This window comes from Chelonia mydas, chromosome 8 (genome assembly GCF_015237465.2).
Source record: "Chelonia mydas isolate rCheMyd1 chromosome 8, rCheMyd1.pri.v2, whole genome shotgun sequence".
NCBI classification, from domain to species: Eukaryota; Metazoa; Chordata; order Testudines; family Cheloniidae; genus Chelonia; species Chelonia mydas.
Genome location: NC_057854.1, coordinates 97,052,328 through 97,067,761, shown reverse-complemented (window position 1 = coordinate 97,067,761; position 15,434 = coordinate 97,052,328). Strand labels below are relative to the sequence as shown.

Below are 15,434 nucleotides of genomic sequence, written 5' to 3'. Positions count from 1 at the left end.
ATTAAAACAATTCAGTGATTAACCTGTGAACACTTTTTTTCATTTTGTGTACTGTAGGTACTTTGCCAACAGTAGAAGCAGCAGTGCTTGCTATGGTATATTAACATCTATATAGAAAGTTTTTAGCTTTCTCCACTGGCAGAGTTCATTCTGCTTATAAATCCTGGAATGGCAAAGTGTGTCATTTACAATGTCTGCTGGTGAATCCAAGCTTCAATAGCTCTAGATTTATAAGGGAAAAAACCCCATGGAATTGAAAGTATAAAAATGTTGTTTACTTGTAATACTAAGGTTAAATGGTTAGGAAGTGGAAGAATGTATATGTCTCATTGCAATATTTAACTTGGCTAGTTATATCAGTTACATCTTGTTTTCCTGTGTTTCCTTTTGAATGCGTGCTTTAATAAAACATATTAAATGCATATCAGACATACAGAACAAGCAATATGACTGAGGCCTGGTCTACATGACACAGGTCGACGCAAGGTGGGTCAAGTAAGCAGGAAGTTGCCCCTTTGCTTTAAAGCTCTGCGAACTGGCACTGTGCTCTATCAGTCCCAAGCAGAAGAGAGACTGTAGTGCTTACAACTTTTGGGGATCAAGGGGAGTGAGTTCAGTATCTTACGTTTCAATTTCTCTCGTGAATACACTGACAGTGGTAGCTCTGTGTGTTGTGTCTGCAGCTGCTGCATTGTGGCTGTGATGTTGCACCTCCTAATGCTTTATGGAAATATGCTTATGAATGTAAATATGACATAACTGGAATATGTTTTATGCTACATATGCCATATAACATATCTCTGCAAAGGTTATGATCTACTGAATATATTCATCCTATTTGTATGCATGTATCATTTTTGTATTCAAAGTTATGAATATTGGCTGTGTACTTGTTTGATTTTAAGTAGCCTTAGTAAGGCATTTGGTCAGCTTCTTTAGAAAGGAATTTGCAAGTTAAGTGCCCAATCAAGAAACACTTAATGGACAATGGATCTTGGAAGACTCCAGTCCACATAAGAAGTCTACTTGAGGACGTTTAAGGTAGCAGGTGAACAATGGCTGCTACCTGTAAGTTCTGATTCATGCATGGACATGTGACTCGAAAACTCCATTTTGTAGCTGGATTCTACACTGGGAGAGAGGGTGTCCCCCACAAGAGAGTCTATTTAAACCCCTGGGAGACCCCTCCATTTTGTCTTCAGGTGTCTCAAGAGATAGTCTCTCCACCCCCCAAAGGATACCTGAAGGAAAGTGGAACAAGGGACAGTAACCACAGGGGTATGAGTGATTGTTGGACCCAGACTAGAAGGAGCCTAGTCTGAAAAAGAATTTTACTGGAACATCTCTGAGGGTGAGAGTTCATCTGTAATCATTGTCTTACTGTATTAGGTTTAGACTTGCGTGTTTTATTTTGTTTGGTAATTTACTTTGTTCTGTCTGTTTTACTTGGAACTACTTAAATCCTATTCTTTGTATTTAATAAAATCACCTTTTACTTTTTTACTTAATTAATTAACCCAGAGTATGCATTAATACCGGGGGAGGGGCAAACAGCAGTGCATATCTCTCTCTCAGTGTCATAGAGGGCGAACAGTTTGAGTATTATGGATGTATTTGGGGTTTGGACCCCATTGGGAGCTGGGCATCTGAGTGTTAGAGACAGGAACACTTCTTAAGCTGTTTTCAGTTAAGGCTGCAGCTTTTAGGGGAGATGGTTCAGACCTGGGTCTGGGTTTGCAGCAGGCTAGCATGTCTGGCTCAAACCATGCAGGGCACTGAAGTCCCAAGCTGCCAGGGGAAACAGGCTCTGAGGTAGTCTCAGCACATCAGTTGGCAGTTCCCAAGGGGTTTTCTGTGATCCAAACCATCATAGCGGCCTTCAGAATTTCCCTCTTCACACTCATGGAACTCTTGAGCCAGACAAGGAGAAGAAAGAAGGCGGCTCAGGATGACTTGTTCAGGAGATCCTGCAAACCATTGCTGCATCAGGGAACGGGCCCAGGGCTTGAAGAATCACCCTTGCAGACAAAATGGTCTAGATTAGAGGAGAAAGGAAAAGGAGAGGGACGTGCAGCAGGAGTTGCTTGCGCTTCTCAGACAGCAAACAGAGATGCTACAGACTCTGGTGGACCTGTAGGTTCAACAATCCCATGCTCGCCTCCGTCTCCAGCCCATATTGGGATCTCGCTATACCTACCACCACCCAACATCCCACATGGCATGAGGGGTCAGTGCGCTACTCTTATCACTCCTCCAAGGGGACATTGCAGAAAATAACAGCTTCACATACACCAACCGTGTCTCACAGATCACCGTATGTGTACCTGAAATGGAAATGACTGTTCTTTCCTCTTCAAAAGTTCTGTTCGGTTAATTTATTAAGTTTTATTAAGTTCTGAATTTTTTTTATTTGCCTGGTTCATGTTAGGGAATAAAATTCTATTTTTTGGAACATAGTTCATCTTTCTTAGTTCACAATTCATGCTGGCTGGCAATGAACAGGTCTGACAGCAATCAATTTCCTGTTACTGCACTGTGTCACAGAACCCATAACACCATTCAAAAACAATATTAATAGGTGCATTGATGATGTTAGATTCCTACATACACAGTAATCACTGCAAGATTAATTCCAGGCCACAAAAGAGAGAGGCCATGCAGATTGTATTACAGCAACACACACTGCTCTGGCTCACTATTAAAAAGGTCTTTCAAAGCCTCCCTGAGCCGTATAGTTCTACATTGAGCTCTTCTAATAGCCCTTCTATCTGGCTGTTCAAATTCAGCAGACAGCTGCTCTACCTCCACAGCTGGGGGAAACGTTTCCCCCTTTGCTTCACAGATGCCATGCAGGACATAGCAGGCACCTATAACCATTGAGCTGTTTTGCTCACTGAGATCCAGTCTTGTAAATAAACAATGCCAGTGTTACTTACTCCTTCTCATAACACGAGAACTAGGGGTTACCAAATGAAATTAATAGGCAGCAGATTTAAAACAAAGAAAAGGAAGGGGGGGGGGTTTGTTTTGTTTCTTACACAACCCACAGTCAACCTGTGGAACTCTTTGCCAGAGGATGTTGTGAAGGCCAAGACTATAACAGGGTTCAATAAAGAACTGGATAAGTTCATGGATGATAGGTCTATCAATGGCTATTAATCAGGATGGACACGGATGATGACCCTAGTCTCTGTTTGCCAGAAGGTCGGAATGGGCAATGAGATGGATCATTTGATGATTATCCATTCTGTTCATTCCCTCTGGGGCACCTGATATCGGCCACTGTCGGAAGATGGGCTAGATGGATCTGTGCCAGATGATCTGACCTGGTATGGCCGTTCTTCTGTTCAGTGACCAAAGGCACATTCTGCTGTCATTCTGCACCTGCTGAGTCTGTAGTTGAAGTGCTCCTTTGTGCCATCGAGCTGACCGGTGTACGGCTTCATGAGCCGTGGGAGGCGGTAGGTTGAGTTGTCTAGGATCGCTATCGGCAATTCAATATTCCCAATGGTAATCTGCTGGTCAAGAAAGAAAGTCCTTCCTTGCATCTTTTTGAGCAGTCTTATGTTCATGCACCTTCCCTGATCAGCCCATACTGATGTTGGTAAAGCATCCCTGGTGATCCATCCTAGCCGCCCCTGGGGACCCCGCCCCCTGTCCAACCCCCACTGTCCCCTGACTGCCCTGACCCCTATTCACACCCCTGCCCCCAGACACACACCCCCGGGACTCGCATGCCTATCCAATCCCCCAGGTTCCCCATCCCCTGACACACCCCCCCGAACCTCTGCCCCATCCAACCTCCCGTGTCCCCTGACTGCCCCGACCCTTATCCACCCCCCCGCCCCAACTGCCCCCCGGGACCCCCACCCCCTAGCGAATCTTCCCTGTCCCTGACTGCCCCATCCACATCTCTGCCTCTGACAGCCCTCCCTCTCTTCCCCCCGGGACTCCCACGCCTATCCAACTGCCCCCTGTCCCCTGACTTTCCCCGAGACCCCCTGCCCCTTATCCAAACCCTCCGCTCCCCACCCCCTTACCATGCTGCTCAGAGCAGCAGGAGCTCGCAACCATGCCGACAGGAGTGGTAGGCCAGAGCACTGGCGGTGCAGCGCACTGAGGCTGCGGGGGAGGAAGGACAGCAGGGGAGGGGTTGGGGGCTAGCCTCTCCATCTGGGAGCTCAGGGGCCAGGCAGGACAGTCCCGCTGGCCGTAGTTTGCCCACCTCTGCTGTAAAGGGTCCAAATTATATACATCTCTTGAATTACATGAACACCCAGCACAGTAAGCTAAATGCTACATATGTACAAAGAAGCTGAGCTGTGGTTTCTGTGGGAACTGTAAGTGAATCTCTTCGGTTTTGTGTGGCTAAATGCTTAATTTAGTGTCGTATTTATATAGGATTATGGAGTTTTTTTGGTTGGATATCATTACATTCAGAACCTTCTGAATCAGGTAGCTCTGTATCCACAGCTAAAAAGAAACTGGATTTCCAGCGGGAGTCCTAGGATATTTCTCTCACACACACACGTTAGGAGAAATCACAGTGCACCTGATGGAACGTTCCATCACTTTCAGAGCTTGCACAGCTGTCCACAGTTAGCGGTAGAATGAGAGGCAATAATGGCTTCTTACATAGCAGAGTGTGCAGATAAAACAAACAAAACTGTCAAACCAGCTTATTTCCTTATCTCCCAATACAATCTTACTCTCTTTTGCCTACTGCTTCTTCTGCTCTCAGCCAAGAATCCTACAATGTATCCTATTTTAGATGATTCCAAAAGCTCCTCTTTTTAATACGTGGTGTAGTTATACCAGTTAGACCAGCCCTAAATTTCTCAGCCTTCTTAAATACATGTGAATTCCTCAGTTTACCTTAAATACATATGAATTCCATAACCTTATAGAACAATTTACCTGAAAACCATTTTAGCATTGCCTAGTGCATTGTTTTTGATCACCTAGCTCTCTACTTAGTTTCCAGAGGTCAATCCATTATTTATTTAAACCATTCAGTAGTTAAATTACACTATCTTCTTATAGTTCTATGCTGTACATTAATGGTTTGTTTAACCATAATTTTTAAAAATCTCACTGTTGTATGTGTTGCTTGCTTTTTTACTCAGCCTCTTTGTTATTTTGTAATTGTTGCCTGACTATTCATTTTTCCCTCCAAATAGACAGTTTGAAAGTTTTTGGATGTTGCACTAAACCTATTCATGGTTCTGTTATATATGTAAGTGTCCTTTTTAGACATGGGTTTTTTTTTTTAGACATTTCCCCCTTCCGCACAAGCTCACCAGTGTTGTGTTCTTAATGTAGACTGACTTTTTTTGGAATCGCATTTTGGGTTAGATACCATTGAGATTTAGGCTTTTAGTTTTATACTCAATTTGATGGCTTTCACCATTTGTCATTTGCATGCTCGCTTTTTTCAAGCTTTCTTAAAACTTTGCAGATGACTTTTAAAAGAGGCAGGCCTGTCTCCTCTGAGTGTATGTGTGTGTGTGTGATATATAAGTTTCCATCTCCTTTGAACATGTTTATTTTGTCTTTTTATATTTGGATTTGGAAAAGAATGGGGTACCTGTCCTGATCCTGTAGTGCAGATTTTGTTAAAATTTTGTCATCTGTGATTGTGTTTTTCATGATTCAGTGCATATATCCATTTGAGTTGTCAGTGACAGCATAGGGCAAACCTTAGTGCTTGCATTGTGTATCTCCTTTTCCAAGTCCATTGTTCAACCTCCTCTCTCTACTCCACCTTCCCTCCATCCCCCAGAAACAAATTAATATCCTTAGATCCCAATAAATCTTTGCTTTTATATGGTTATAATAGAAATAGCCTAGAAAACAATTCATATACTTCTAAGCTTGCCTACCTAGTCCTCTGTAGAAGAGTGGAAAAGGAAGAGTCAGTTGAAAATGCCAGGTTGTAGTTCACAGACAGCAAACCACTTAAATACTGCTATAATCATATTAGGATAGAATTCACTGAATTCTTTATTTTTACACTGCACTAGAATAGACTGTTGCTGATTTCTCCCCCCCCCCCCCCCCTTGCTTTGATGATTAGCTTGAAAACTCACACAGCATAAATGCTAGAATTCTGTAGCAATGTACTCAAACTGGTGTGAAGAGAGTCTGGGTTGGACTTTTGTGTCCTTGCACATGAAAGCTCTGGTGCTCTCCTAATAGACTGAAAATGAGACTACTTGTGCTCCATAAGAGGTCTGTTCTAGCCACATTTCTCTGCAGCTTGGCAGATGGTGGTATGTCAATGGTTTCTTATTGATTGGTTGAATTTGCCTCAGGGTAGTAGGAGGAAAGGTCCTTTAAAAATGTGCTTCAGGTCCTTTTTGTTTGTTTTTTTTTCTTTATTTTGTTTTTTTAAATACATTTTATAAAATATTTCTGTTTACCAGCCATTCCTTTGATTTAATCAAAATACTGAAGTTACCTGCAAGTAAAAAATAAGTCCTGAAACCCTTAAATATATTATCTCCAAGATCAGCAAGCCGAGAATATTTTATTTACTAAATTATTACATTTCAGTGTTAGAAAAGAAGTGACATTTTTAATTAATAATCAAGACATACGGTGAGTGAGAAAATAAGCTCGTTTCATACATCCAGAAATGGATGGAAATAACCTTTCTTCCCCATATAAAAAGTGGGGTGGAAAATTAATACATTCAAGAAGGTTAAATCATAACTGCATCACTTAGTATTATTTAACAGGCAAAACAGAATATCGTGTGTGTGTGTGTGTATTTTATTTATATATATATATATTATAAAAATTATTTTAACCCAGTGCAAAGTATTCATGGAGACATCCGTGTATGAAACAATACAGTAGTGTAGGTAATACTATGTATTTGACAAGTCAAAATCACATGTTCATATGGTTTGTCACATTTTAATAAAATAGAACAAGTGGAAAATAACATGACCTTTACTTTCAGTAAATAACCTTATTAGGTCCTGCTCCCACTGGAGCCAGTTGCAATGGGATTTCAGTGGGATTCAGTTCTGGTCCATAATAAATAACACTATTGTGTGATTTCTTTTTGTTTTTCATTCTTCCCCACACCACCAATATCTGCTTTAAACTTTAAAATGTGAATTGTAAGCTCTTCAGGACAGGGACTGTCTTTACTATTATAAGGTAGGTGCATAACTGGTTGGAAAACCGTTCCCAGGGAGTAGTTATCATTGGTTCACAGTCAAGCTGGAAAGGCATATTCAGTGGGATCTCTCAGGGATCAGTTCTAGGCCCAGTTCTCTTCAATATCTTCATCAGTGATTTAGATAATGGCATACACAGTACACTTAAAGTTTGCTGACAAGACCAAGCGGAGAGGGGTTGCAAGTCCTTTGGAAAATAGGATTAAAATTCAAAATGATCTGGACAAACTAGAGAAATGGTCTGAAGTAAATAGGATGACATTCAGTAAGGACAAATGTGAAGTATTACACTTAGGAAGGAACAATCAGTTGCACACATACAAAATGTGAAATGATTGCCTAGGAAGGAGTACTGCGGAAAGGGATCTGGGAGTCACAGTGGATCACGAGCTAAATATGAGTCAACAGTGTGACACTTTCAAAAAAGCAAACATCATTCTGGGATGTATTATCAGGAGTATTGTAAGCAAGACATAACAAGTAATTCTTCCCCTGTACTACACACCAGTTAGGCCTCAGCTCGAGTATTGTGTCCATTTCTGGGTGCCACATTTTGGGAAAGATGTGGACAATTTGGAGAAAGTCCAGAGAAGAACAACAAAAATGATTGAAAAAAGAAAAGGAGTACTTGTGGCACGTTAGAGACTAATCAATTTATTTGAGCATAAGCTTTCGTGAGCTACAGCTCACTTCATCGGATGCATCCTTTTGTTTTTGCAAATACAGACTAACACGGCTGTTACTCTGAAAAATGATTGAAGGTCTAGAAAACATGACCTGTGAGGGAAGATCGAAAAATTGGGTTTGTTTAGTCTGGAGAAGAGAAGACTGAGCGGGGGGGGGAGGGAACAAAACAGTTTTCAAGTACATAACATTTTCTTACAACGCGGAGAAAGGTAAATTGTTCTTGTTAACCTCTGAGGCTAGGAGAAGCAATGGGCTTTAGTAGCAGCAAGGATGGTTTAGGTTGGACATTTAGGAAAAACTTCCTAAATGTCAGTGTTGTTAAGCACTGGAATAAATTACCTAGGGAGATTGTGGAATCTCCGTCATTGGAGATTTTTAAGAGCAGGTTAGACAAAAGCCTGTCAGGGATGGTCTAGATATACTTCATTCTCCCTTCAATACAGGGGACTGGACTACAGGACCTCTTTGAATTCCCTTCCAGTCCAATGATTCTATTATGTGTTTATACAGCACCTAACGCAGTGGGTCCCACATCGATTGAGGCCTCTGGGCGCTGCTGAAGTGTATTGAATTCATAACTTTGTATGATAGTAGAAACGTTCCTTGTTGTAACAGATCTAAAGTATAACAAAAGAAAATTCTTAAGTTTATAGAAATATAGCGATGTGGAAAATTTAGTAAGCATTTCTAAGTCATCTTAAATTGCTGTTGAAAACTATGATCAGTCTAGTATTTTTCTCTGGACTTGTGCTCTGATAGTTTATAATAGGTTTTCTGACTTTTGGTTTAGTTTTGTTTACCATCATAATATTATGTTAATCTGGTATTTTACCTGGGGAAGTTGTAGTCTGTCTGTTCTCCAACTTCCCTCATGCCCCCATGTTTACTATAAATGAATGTTGTGTTCATGTTTACTTTACCAGTTTATCATCCTACGCTCGACGTTTTTGCTGTCTGTCAAGAGACCATTTCCACTGTTGGTGTTCCCCTGTAAAGTACATTTCATCCTGTCTGCTGATTGGGTTTTTTCTTTAAGTTCATTTTTGCGAAATGAAAGGTTTGTGTGTGATTTTACGTTCCTTATTAAGATTTTTTTTTTAAATGATTTGCTAATGAAAGTTTCTTGGCTTGCTTCTTTGTCTTATGGGGAGCAGATGATTGACAAAAGAATGCAAAATATGGGCACTTTTGGGGTTCTGTACCACAACTAAAGACTGTTCCAAGAAAAATCTTTAAGATGGTTATTTGAATCTGTGCACACTGCCCACCTGGTGGTTATAGAGTGAACTGTTACTTCACAGAATAGTTTGAACAACAGCCATGTTTGGGGCAGGCTAATCTTGCAAAGAGAGCAGTGCATATCACAGGAGTGTACTGTGTGTGAGATAAGGGGAGAAAATTCAGCTCACTGACTAGATGTTTTAATGTGCGAACTCTAGGGAAATAACATATTGACTATACTGTTGTGCACAAGAAAATTGAAGAACCCTTTGCAGACAGAGGGCTTGCAAAGGATTCTTTCTGTTTCTCTTAAACCAAAATCTGTGGCAAGATGTTTGAAATCAGCAGGACGCTTAATGCTGCTTTGTTAAATAATGAGGTAATATTTTGTCACTTTTCTGGGCAGCATCTGTTTTGTTTTGTTTTTTCCTCCTTTTTTTTTTTTAATATGTTTATGAAGGATTCAGTTTATTCTTATGAAAGTAAGAGATTAAAAATCATTCTTCACTTTATTTTTTTTTTCCTTTCAATGGTTTTGGACAATTGGGTTGTCTTTATTTGCGGTTTCAGTCGGCTGCTGTTGCCTAGGACATTATGCCACGTAAGGCTTCTAAACTGCACAGAGTAGGTAGTTATTAACGCTGAATTGGCTTCTGGTATAGTCCATCTGGGCTCTGTATGAGAGAGCTTGCTGGCGGCTACTGATGCTAAGATACCCGCAACCTTTGGGATGTATGCATGGTGTAGAGGGGCTCAGTGATATGAGATCACTTCTTTTAAGGGAAACTGTCATTAATGAGTCAAGAAACTGCTCATTTATGGTAAGGAGAGAAGGGAGGGGGGACAAACAGCCCTGTGATTTCATTTTGGTATTGGATTAGGTGTTTAAGACAAGTTTCTTTTTGTGGGGATGGAGGCTCTCATAAAAATAAGGCTTTTCTCAGAGGTTTACTGGCTGATTCTGAGAGACTATATTGAGAATTTGATGCTTTACAAATGTGCCACAACTCTGATGCGGTGGTCAGCCACTTACCCTGAAAGATGAATGGTACTATTGGAAACATGATAATAAGGTTGACTTTTTCAACAATAGGATTCTGCCTTTGTCTTTAGAGAGAGGCCTCTGAGGACATTTGTGCGTTCGTTTTAGTATTCCCCTGAAAGATTTGGTATGGGGGTTTGTTTTGGTGGTGGTGGTTTTTTTGTTTTGTTTTTTAAAGTGATCAGTGTACAAAGTACATGAAATTTTAGTTTTGCAAAACAGCTAATTGTTTAGGACTGCAATGTGCGATTATTGTTTCAGAAAAATGGCTGAATCTTTTGATATGCATAACATTAATTTATACCTAACAAAGTGTGCTGAGGTTGAAAAGGCTGAAAAAAAGATTTCTCCATCCCTTTTTCAATTTTGTTAACCCCTGAAGAGACCTTAAGTAAAAATCTGCATGACAAATGAAACTTTAATATTCAGTGTATTTTGGGACCAGAACATATGATGATGTACCAGTTGTGCAGTATTTTGATGCTAGTGAATTCACTCTAGTAGTTCAGTTTGAGTTACATAGATTGATTTAGGAAACCTATCCTACAAACCAGTTTAATCTTTGCTAGTTTTTGCTAAGCTACAAATGTTTTTAAAACTATTGTGTGATAAGAGAAATCCTCTGCAGCCATTTAAACTATCCATAATAGATGTTAATTGAATTCAGTGTTCACTCTGTGGGTAGAAAGGGTTCATTTATTTTAAATGTTTTTTCTAATGTGTATTTTCTGCTTGTATGATCCATTTGTATCTACGTTATTTAAAAGCTTAATATATTTCCTACATTGTACTATTTGTTTAGGCTGTGGCTGGGGTTTTTTGTGCATGTGGATGTTTTAAAGAAATTTTAAAACGTACAGAGTACCCTTTACGAGATTAACAGTTCTGAGTTAATATTTGTACTTTAAAAAAAGACTTTCCCCAAAATGGTAATTATATATTGGTGGGGAGGGGGAGGTTTGTGATGTTTCATAAAACCGTTTCTTATTTTCTGCAGTGAAGAGCTAAATGAGCATATATCATGGCCCATACTAGCGTTCTCCGCAGCTTTTACCTTTCTGTCTGTTCCAAAATAGAAATATTAATAATTATATTGGACATTTTAAAACAATATTTTCTTTTAACAGTACATATAAAAGATAAAACTAAATGATTTAAATATCAATATTATATAGATTAGATAAACATTAATCTCAGGTTAGATGTAAAAACAGGATGCCATGCCTTGTTATCTTGGCTGCCATGTATAAAATCAACAAACCCCTAAAATATTTCTCTTTTGAAGAAGAGGGGGAATATAAATGTTTCCTAATTAAGAGAATTTTCAATAAAGTTGCCATAGTGGAAAGTTTGTGAAATATTGCTGTTTATAATCGGTGGTTTGGTGCTTTGTCTGTGGAAGCAAGCGATGGATAAGTGAGTGTGTTTATTACAAAGTTAAAGTATGTTGCTTATTACAGTTGAAAAATAATTTCATTTAAATGCCCAGGTTTATTTATCACTTTCTTATAAAGGAAGCGAATAATGAAGTCAGATACCTGGATAATTATAAAATACTACTTTTATTCTGGTAAAATGTGTTGGTAAGTAGATGTTACATGTTAGACATATAATCAAGTGCAAGTAATATCAAACCTGCCTTTAAAACGATATATAAATTTGAAAGTCTCTTACTGCAGAAGGGAAAAAAATTGCTTGATTATTAAAACCAATAGTACCTGAGAATAAATGCAGTTAAAATGCACATTAAAGTGCTTTTGTCATATCTTTAAGCCTAGAGGCAGATCATTAAATATGCATTTCTCCGGAAAGCAACTGTCGAGAAAGATAAGGTGGTTAAAATACTCCAGACCTCAAAGCCACGCATGCAAGAGGTAAGAGGTTGCAGTCATTGAAGCATGGCTGAGGTATGGCACCTCCATGATGGAGGTTTATAAACTGTAGATATGGCCTGTAACTGTTACTGTACTTCTGGGGTAGGGAGAGATAAAATACATGTGTATGTGTTGTTTTTTCAACTGGGCTTTAATTACTAGACACAAGCAGCAGTTCAGAAATCTGGTCTCTGTTTGTTGTAGAGGTCACCAAATCATTAACATTGTCAATCTGGCAGTAGCTAATTTCAATAGCACCTGATGTTGCAACGCCTCCTTTAGTTGCCCTAGCCAATCAGATCCTGGCTTCAGCTGACAGATGGTCCCATAAATGGATGTAAAAAGGAGAAGCTGCAAGCCAATTTCACTAAGGCTCTGTTCAGTTGTTCTTATCTGCATCCTAGAATCGGGGGCTTCAACAGAGTGCGCTTTTTTTTTTTTTTTTTTTTTTTTTTTTTTTTTTTTAAATTCTTTTGCTGCACAAAACGTCTGCACTGTGCTTTGTGGATCTTAAAAAAAAAAAAATCCCTGAAACCATAGCAAATCTTTAGAAGAGTTGAAGCTTTTCAAGACCCAATATTTGCCATTAAGAATGGTTATGGTAGGTATTAGTAGATTTAAAATCTGTTTATAGTAGTTATATATAAATAGATAGATATATAACATAGATTTCCCCAAATCTGCATCTTTATCAGTCTGTTTTCACGTGAGTTTAGTTGCTATGACTGGTTTGTTTCTACACTATGTATCTCCGTCTCTCTCTCCCCCCTTTTCTCTCTCTCTCTTCTATTTAATGCCTGCATATCCTTTAATAAAGGAGGTAGTTGGACATTTTTAAGGTCATTGTGATTTCTCGCAGAATAAAGAGCGAGCTGATTTCTAACGTGAGGCTGTGTGTGGCTAACTGAAATGCTGAAAAAGAGGGGGTTGTTTTGGGTGGGGAGGTCATTAATTTCCACATTCACATGTTGGAAATATGAGCAGAATCCTTGGGAAAAAAGCCTCAAGACTGGTCATTTTGTTTTGGTGGACTGCGCAGCAGGTATGGTAATTTTTGAGAGTGATTTATATGAGCTTCAGTAAATGCTGCATATTGTATTTCAAAGAGTTTCCTGTCATGACCTCATAAAAAGAGGAGGAGGCTTGTATGTGTTGCAGCGCCTAGTATATGTCGATTTTGTTGCATCGTTGGGCAGCAGTACTGTAAGAAGGAATGTCAGCTTTTACATAACGTTCTTTTTGCTTTTGACACTGTGAGGGCTGCAAGGGTCCATCTTTGTGATCACAGATGGAGTGGAATGGCTTGAAAATGGTAAGTGAATGCTGAGAGACTGTGTATAGGTTTCATACAGCTTATATGTGCCTCATGAATTTCTTTTGTTCAGGAGAGCAGATTGTGAGTCATAAATAAAATTACAGGTCGTTGTTTGTTTTTGAGGATCTGTCTGTCTATTTTTAATGTGTTGAAGTGTGATGGCACTGCACGCTGATTCCATTGAACATTACATTTCAGTCAAGCAAGGATGGTCTCGGCTGACCGTCACAGTGTCATTGTACTGTATGACCATCAGATCAGGCAGCAGCTCATGCCTTTTCATCATCATTTGTGTTACATGAGTGTTCAATTAAACCCAGATCCAGTAACTGCATGTATAAACCAGGTATTTTGTTTGTTTATGAGCTAATACTATCATGAAACGGAATGGTGTTTTGGAGGGGGTTTTTTGGGGTGCTTTTTTTTTTTTTTGGTTTTTTAAATATTAAAGGACGTCAAAGCCATCCATTTATGTAAAAATAGTACTTCTATTTTTAGAGTATTCTTTTGGCAGAGGAATCAGAAATAGTCGACTCATTCCTCCTTTATGTTTTCCTTACAGCCTGTGCAAAATGGCACGATCAAATACAACTATCACAGACTTTGAATTTTACAGAGCACTGCTATTCAGTGGGAGAAAAATCTTCAAAATTCAAATCACTCTTGCTAGTTTTGTTTCAATTAAACATTCTGCAGACTTTCACTTTGGATATTTATTATAACTGGGAAACAAAGCTACGGTCTTTTCACATTCTTATAGGATTGTCTTTTGTCTGGCTGCTTGTTTTGATGGGTGTAAAACAAATAAGATTAGACTGAGCAGCCGAACTGAAAGCGATAGCTGGGAGGAAAAGCCAATGAAAGGTTGCCGGGGAAACGAGCATAGGGGAAGCTGAGTGGGGGAGCAGGTGGCAATCATGTGGGAATACTGCAAACAGTGTTTTTAAAAAAAAAAAAAAAAAAAAAAAAAGGCAGGGGCTATCTCGATTATCTTTGCTGTTCTTTGTGGCAGTCACAACTTTAATTATTCTTTATAAATAGGTGTTAATTACATTTCTGGCTCTGGCTTACGGTGATTTGTAGAAATCTATTTTTAAGCATCTGTTCTTTCTTCTCTCCAAAAGAGGGTTATCTCTTTTTTTTTTCCCCTGCTGTGAAATTGTACGTGCAAAAAATAGTGAGGAATCCTATGAGGCAGTATTTTAGAAAAATGTAAATTATATTGAATGAAGTTGACAGAGGTATAATAGTGAACTCCCACAGCTGATAGCGCCTGCAAATCATTTCTTAGAATTTTCCAGCAAATGTCCCTATGAGAACAGTAGGTAGAATGAATTTACCCTAAGCAGTGATTTTGTGTTAAGTGATATTGGTATTTTTACATAGTCAGATGGTTCTATGGCAGAATAATCAGTTCCAGGGAGTTCATCATATCCTGCAGTTTATGCGCTAAGCAGAAATTTCCTGAAATAATGAAGCTGTACTCCTCTTCTTCACTATCCTCACCTCTGCCTGCTATAACAATATCCACTTTCAATTTCAAGCTGTGTCTGTTGGCTTTAGGTTTTAAAGAAAACCTATATATTTTGCTAGTTATGGTCTCTCGTGGTATAGGGCACACGGTAATGTGGAATAGCTGAAGTGCATCTTTAAACAAGGTTGTGGGTGCCGGAAGTGTTTAAAAAGCGTAGTAGACTTGTAGGTGATAGAAGGTAGCGTAAAAGGTATAAAAAAATGTGGTTGCTCAGAAAGCCTTAGTCTGTCACACATCAGGAGGCACAAGAGATGTGTACCATGGGCATAGAACACGCCCTTCTGTCTTTAAAAATTTCAGATTTTTAGTTTATTCCTTTCTTCCATGCATGATTATTTAGAACATTCAGTTCAAATGAGAATGTTCATATTAGGAAGTTTAAAAAGAATATATGAGAAATTAAATAGCCCTTTTAATTTGCTCTCGTATGTAATGCTTCTGCTGCAGTCTGTTCTGTAGGGAAGTAATTGAATGACCCTCTGAAAACTGCACAGCTTTTCACTGTAGGGGAAGAAAAATCATAAGAGTGTGTGTGCATGCATGCATATAAATATAGTATACACACGAATAT

At 39.2% G+C, this 15,434-nt stretch overlaps 1 protein-coding gene across 8 annotated transcripts in view; it reads left to right on the top strand.

The window, feature by feature from the left end:
* Nucleotides 1-15,434, top strand: part of ELAVL4 (ELAV like RNA binding protein 4) — a 102,513-nt gene that overhangs the window by 16,202 nt on the left and 70,877 nt on the right. Inside the window, exon 1 of one of the 8 annotated variants that reach the window (XM_043521065.1) lies at nt 8,970-9,477. The exons of 1 other annotated variant lie outside the window; for it this stretch is intronic. In XM_043521065.1, the coding sequence (XP_043377000.1) occupies nt 9,430-9,477 (48 nt within the window). In that variant the 5' untranslated portion in view covers nt 8,970-9,429. Of the gene's footprint in view, nt 1-8,969; nt 9,478-9,498; nt 9,920-11,960; nt 12,616-12,689; nt 13,057-13,139; nt 13,327-15,434 lie in introns of those variants that run through there. 6 more of the 8 variants (XM_037907500.2, XM_007062151.4, XM_007062153.4 and 3 more) reach the window with 6 other exon arrangements.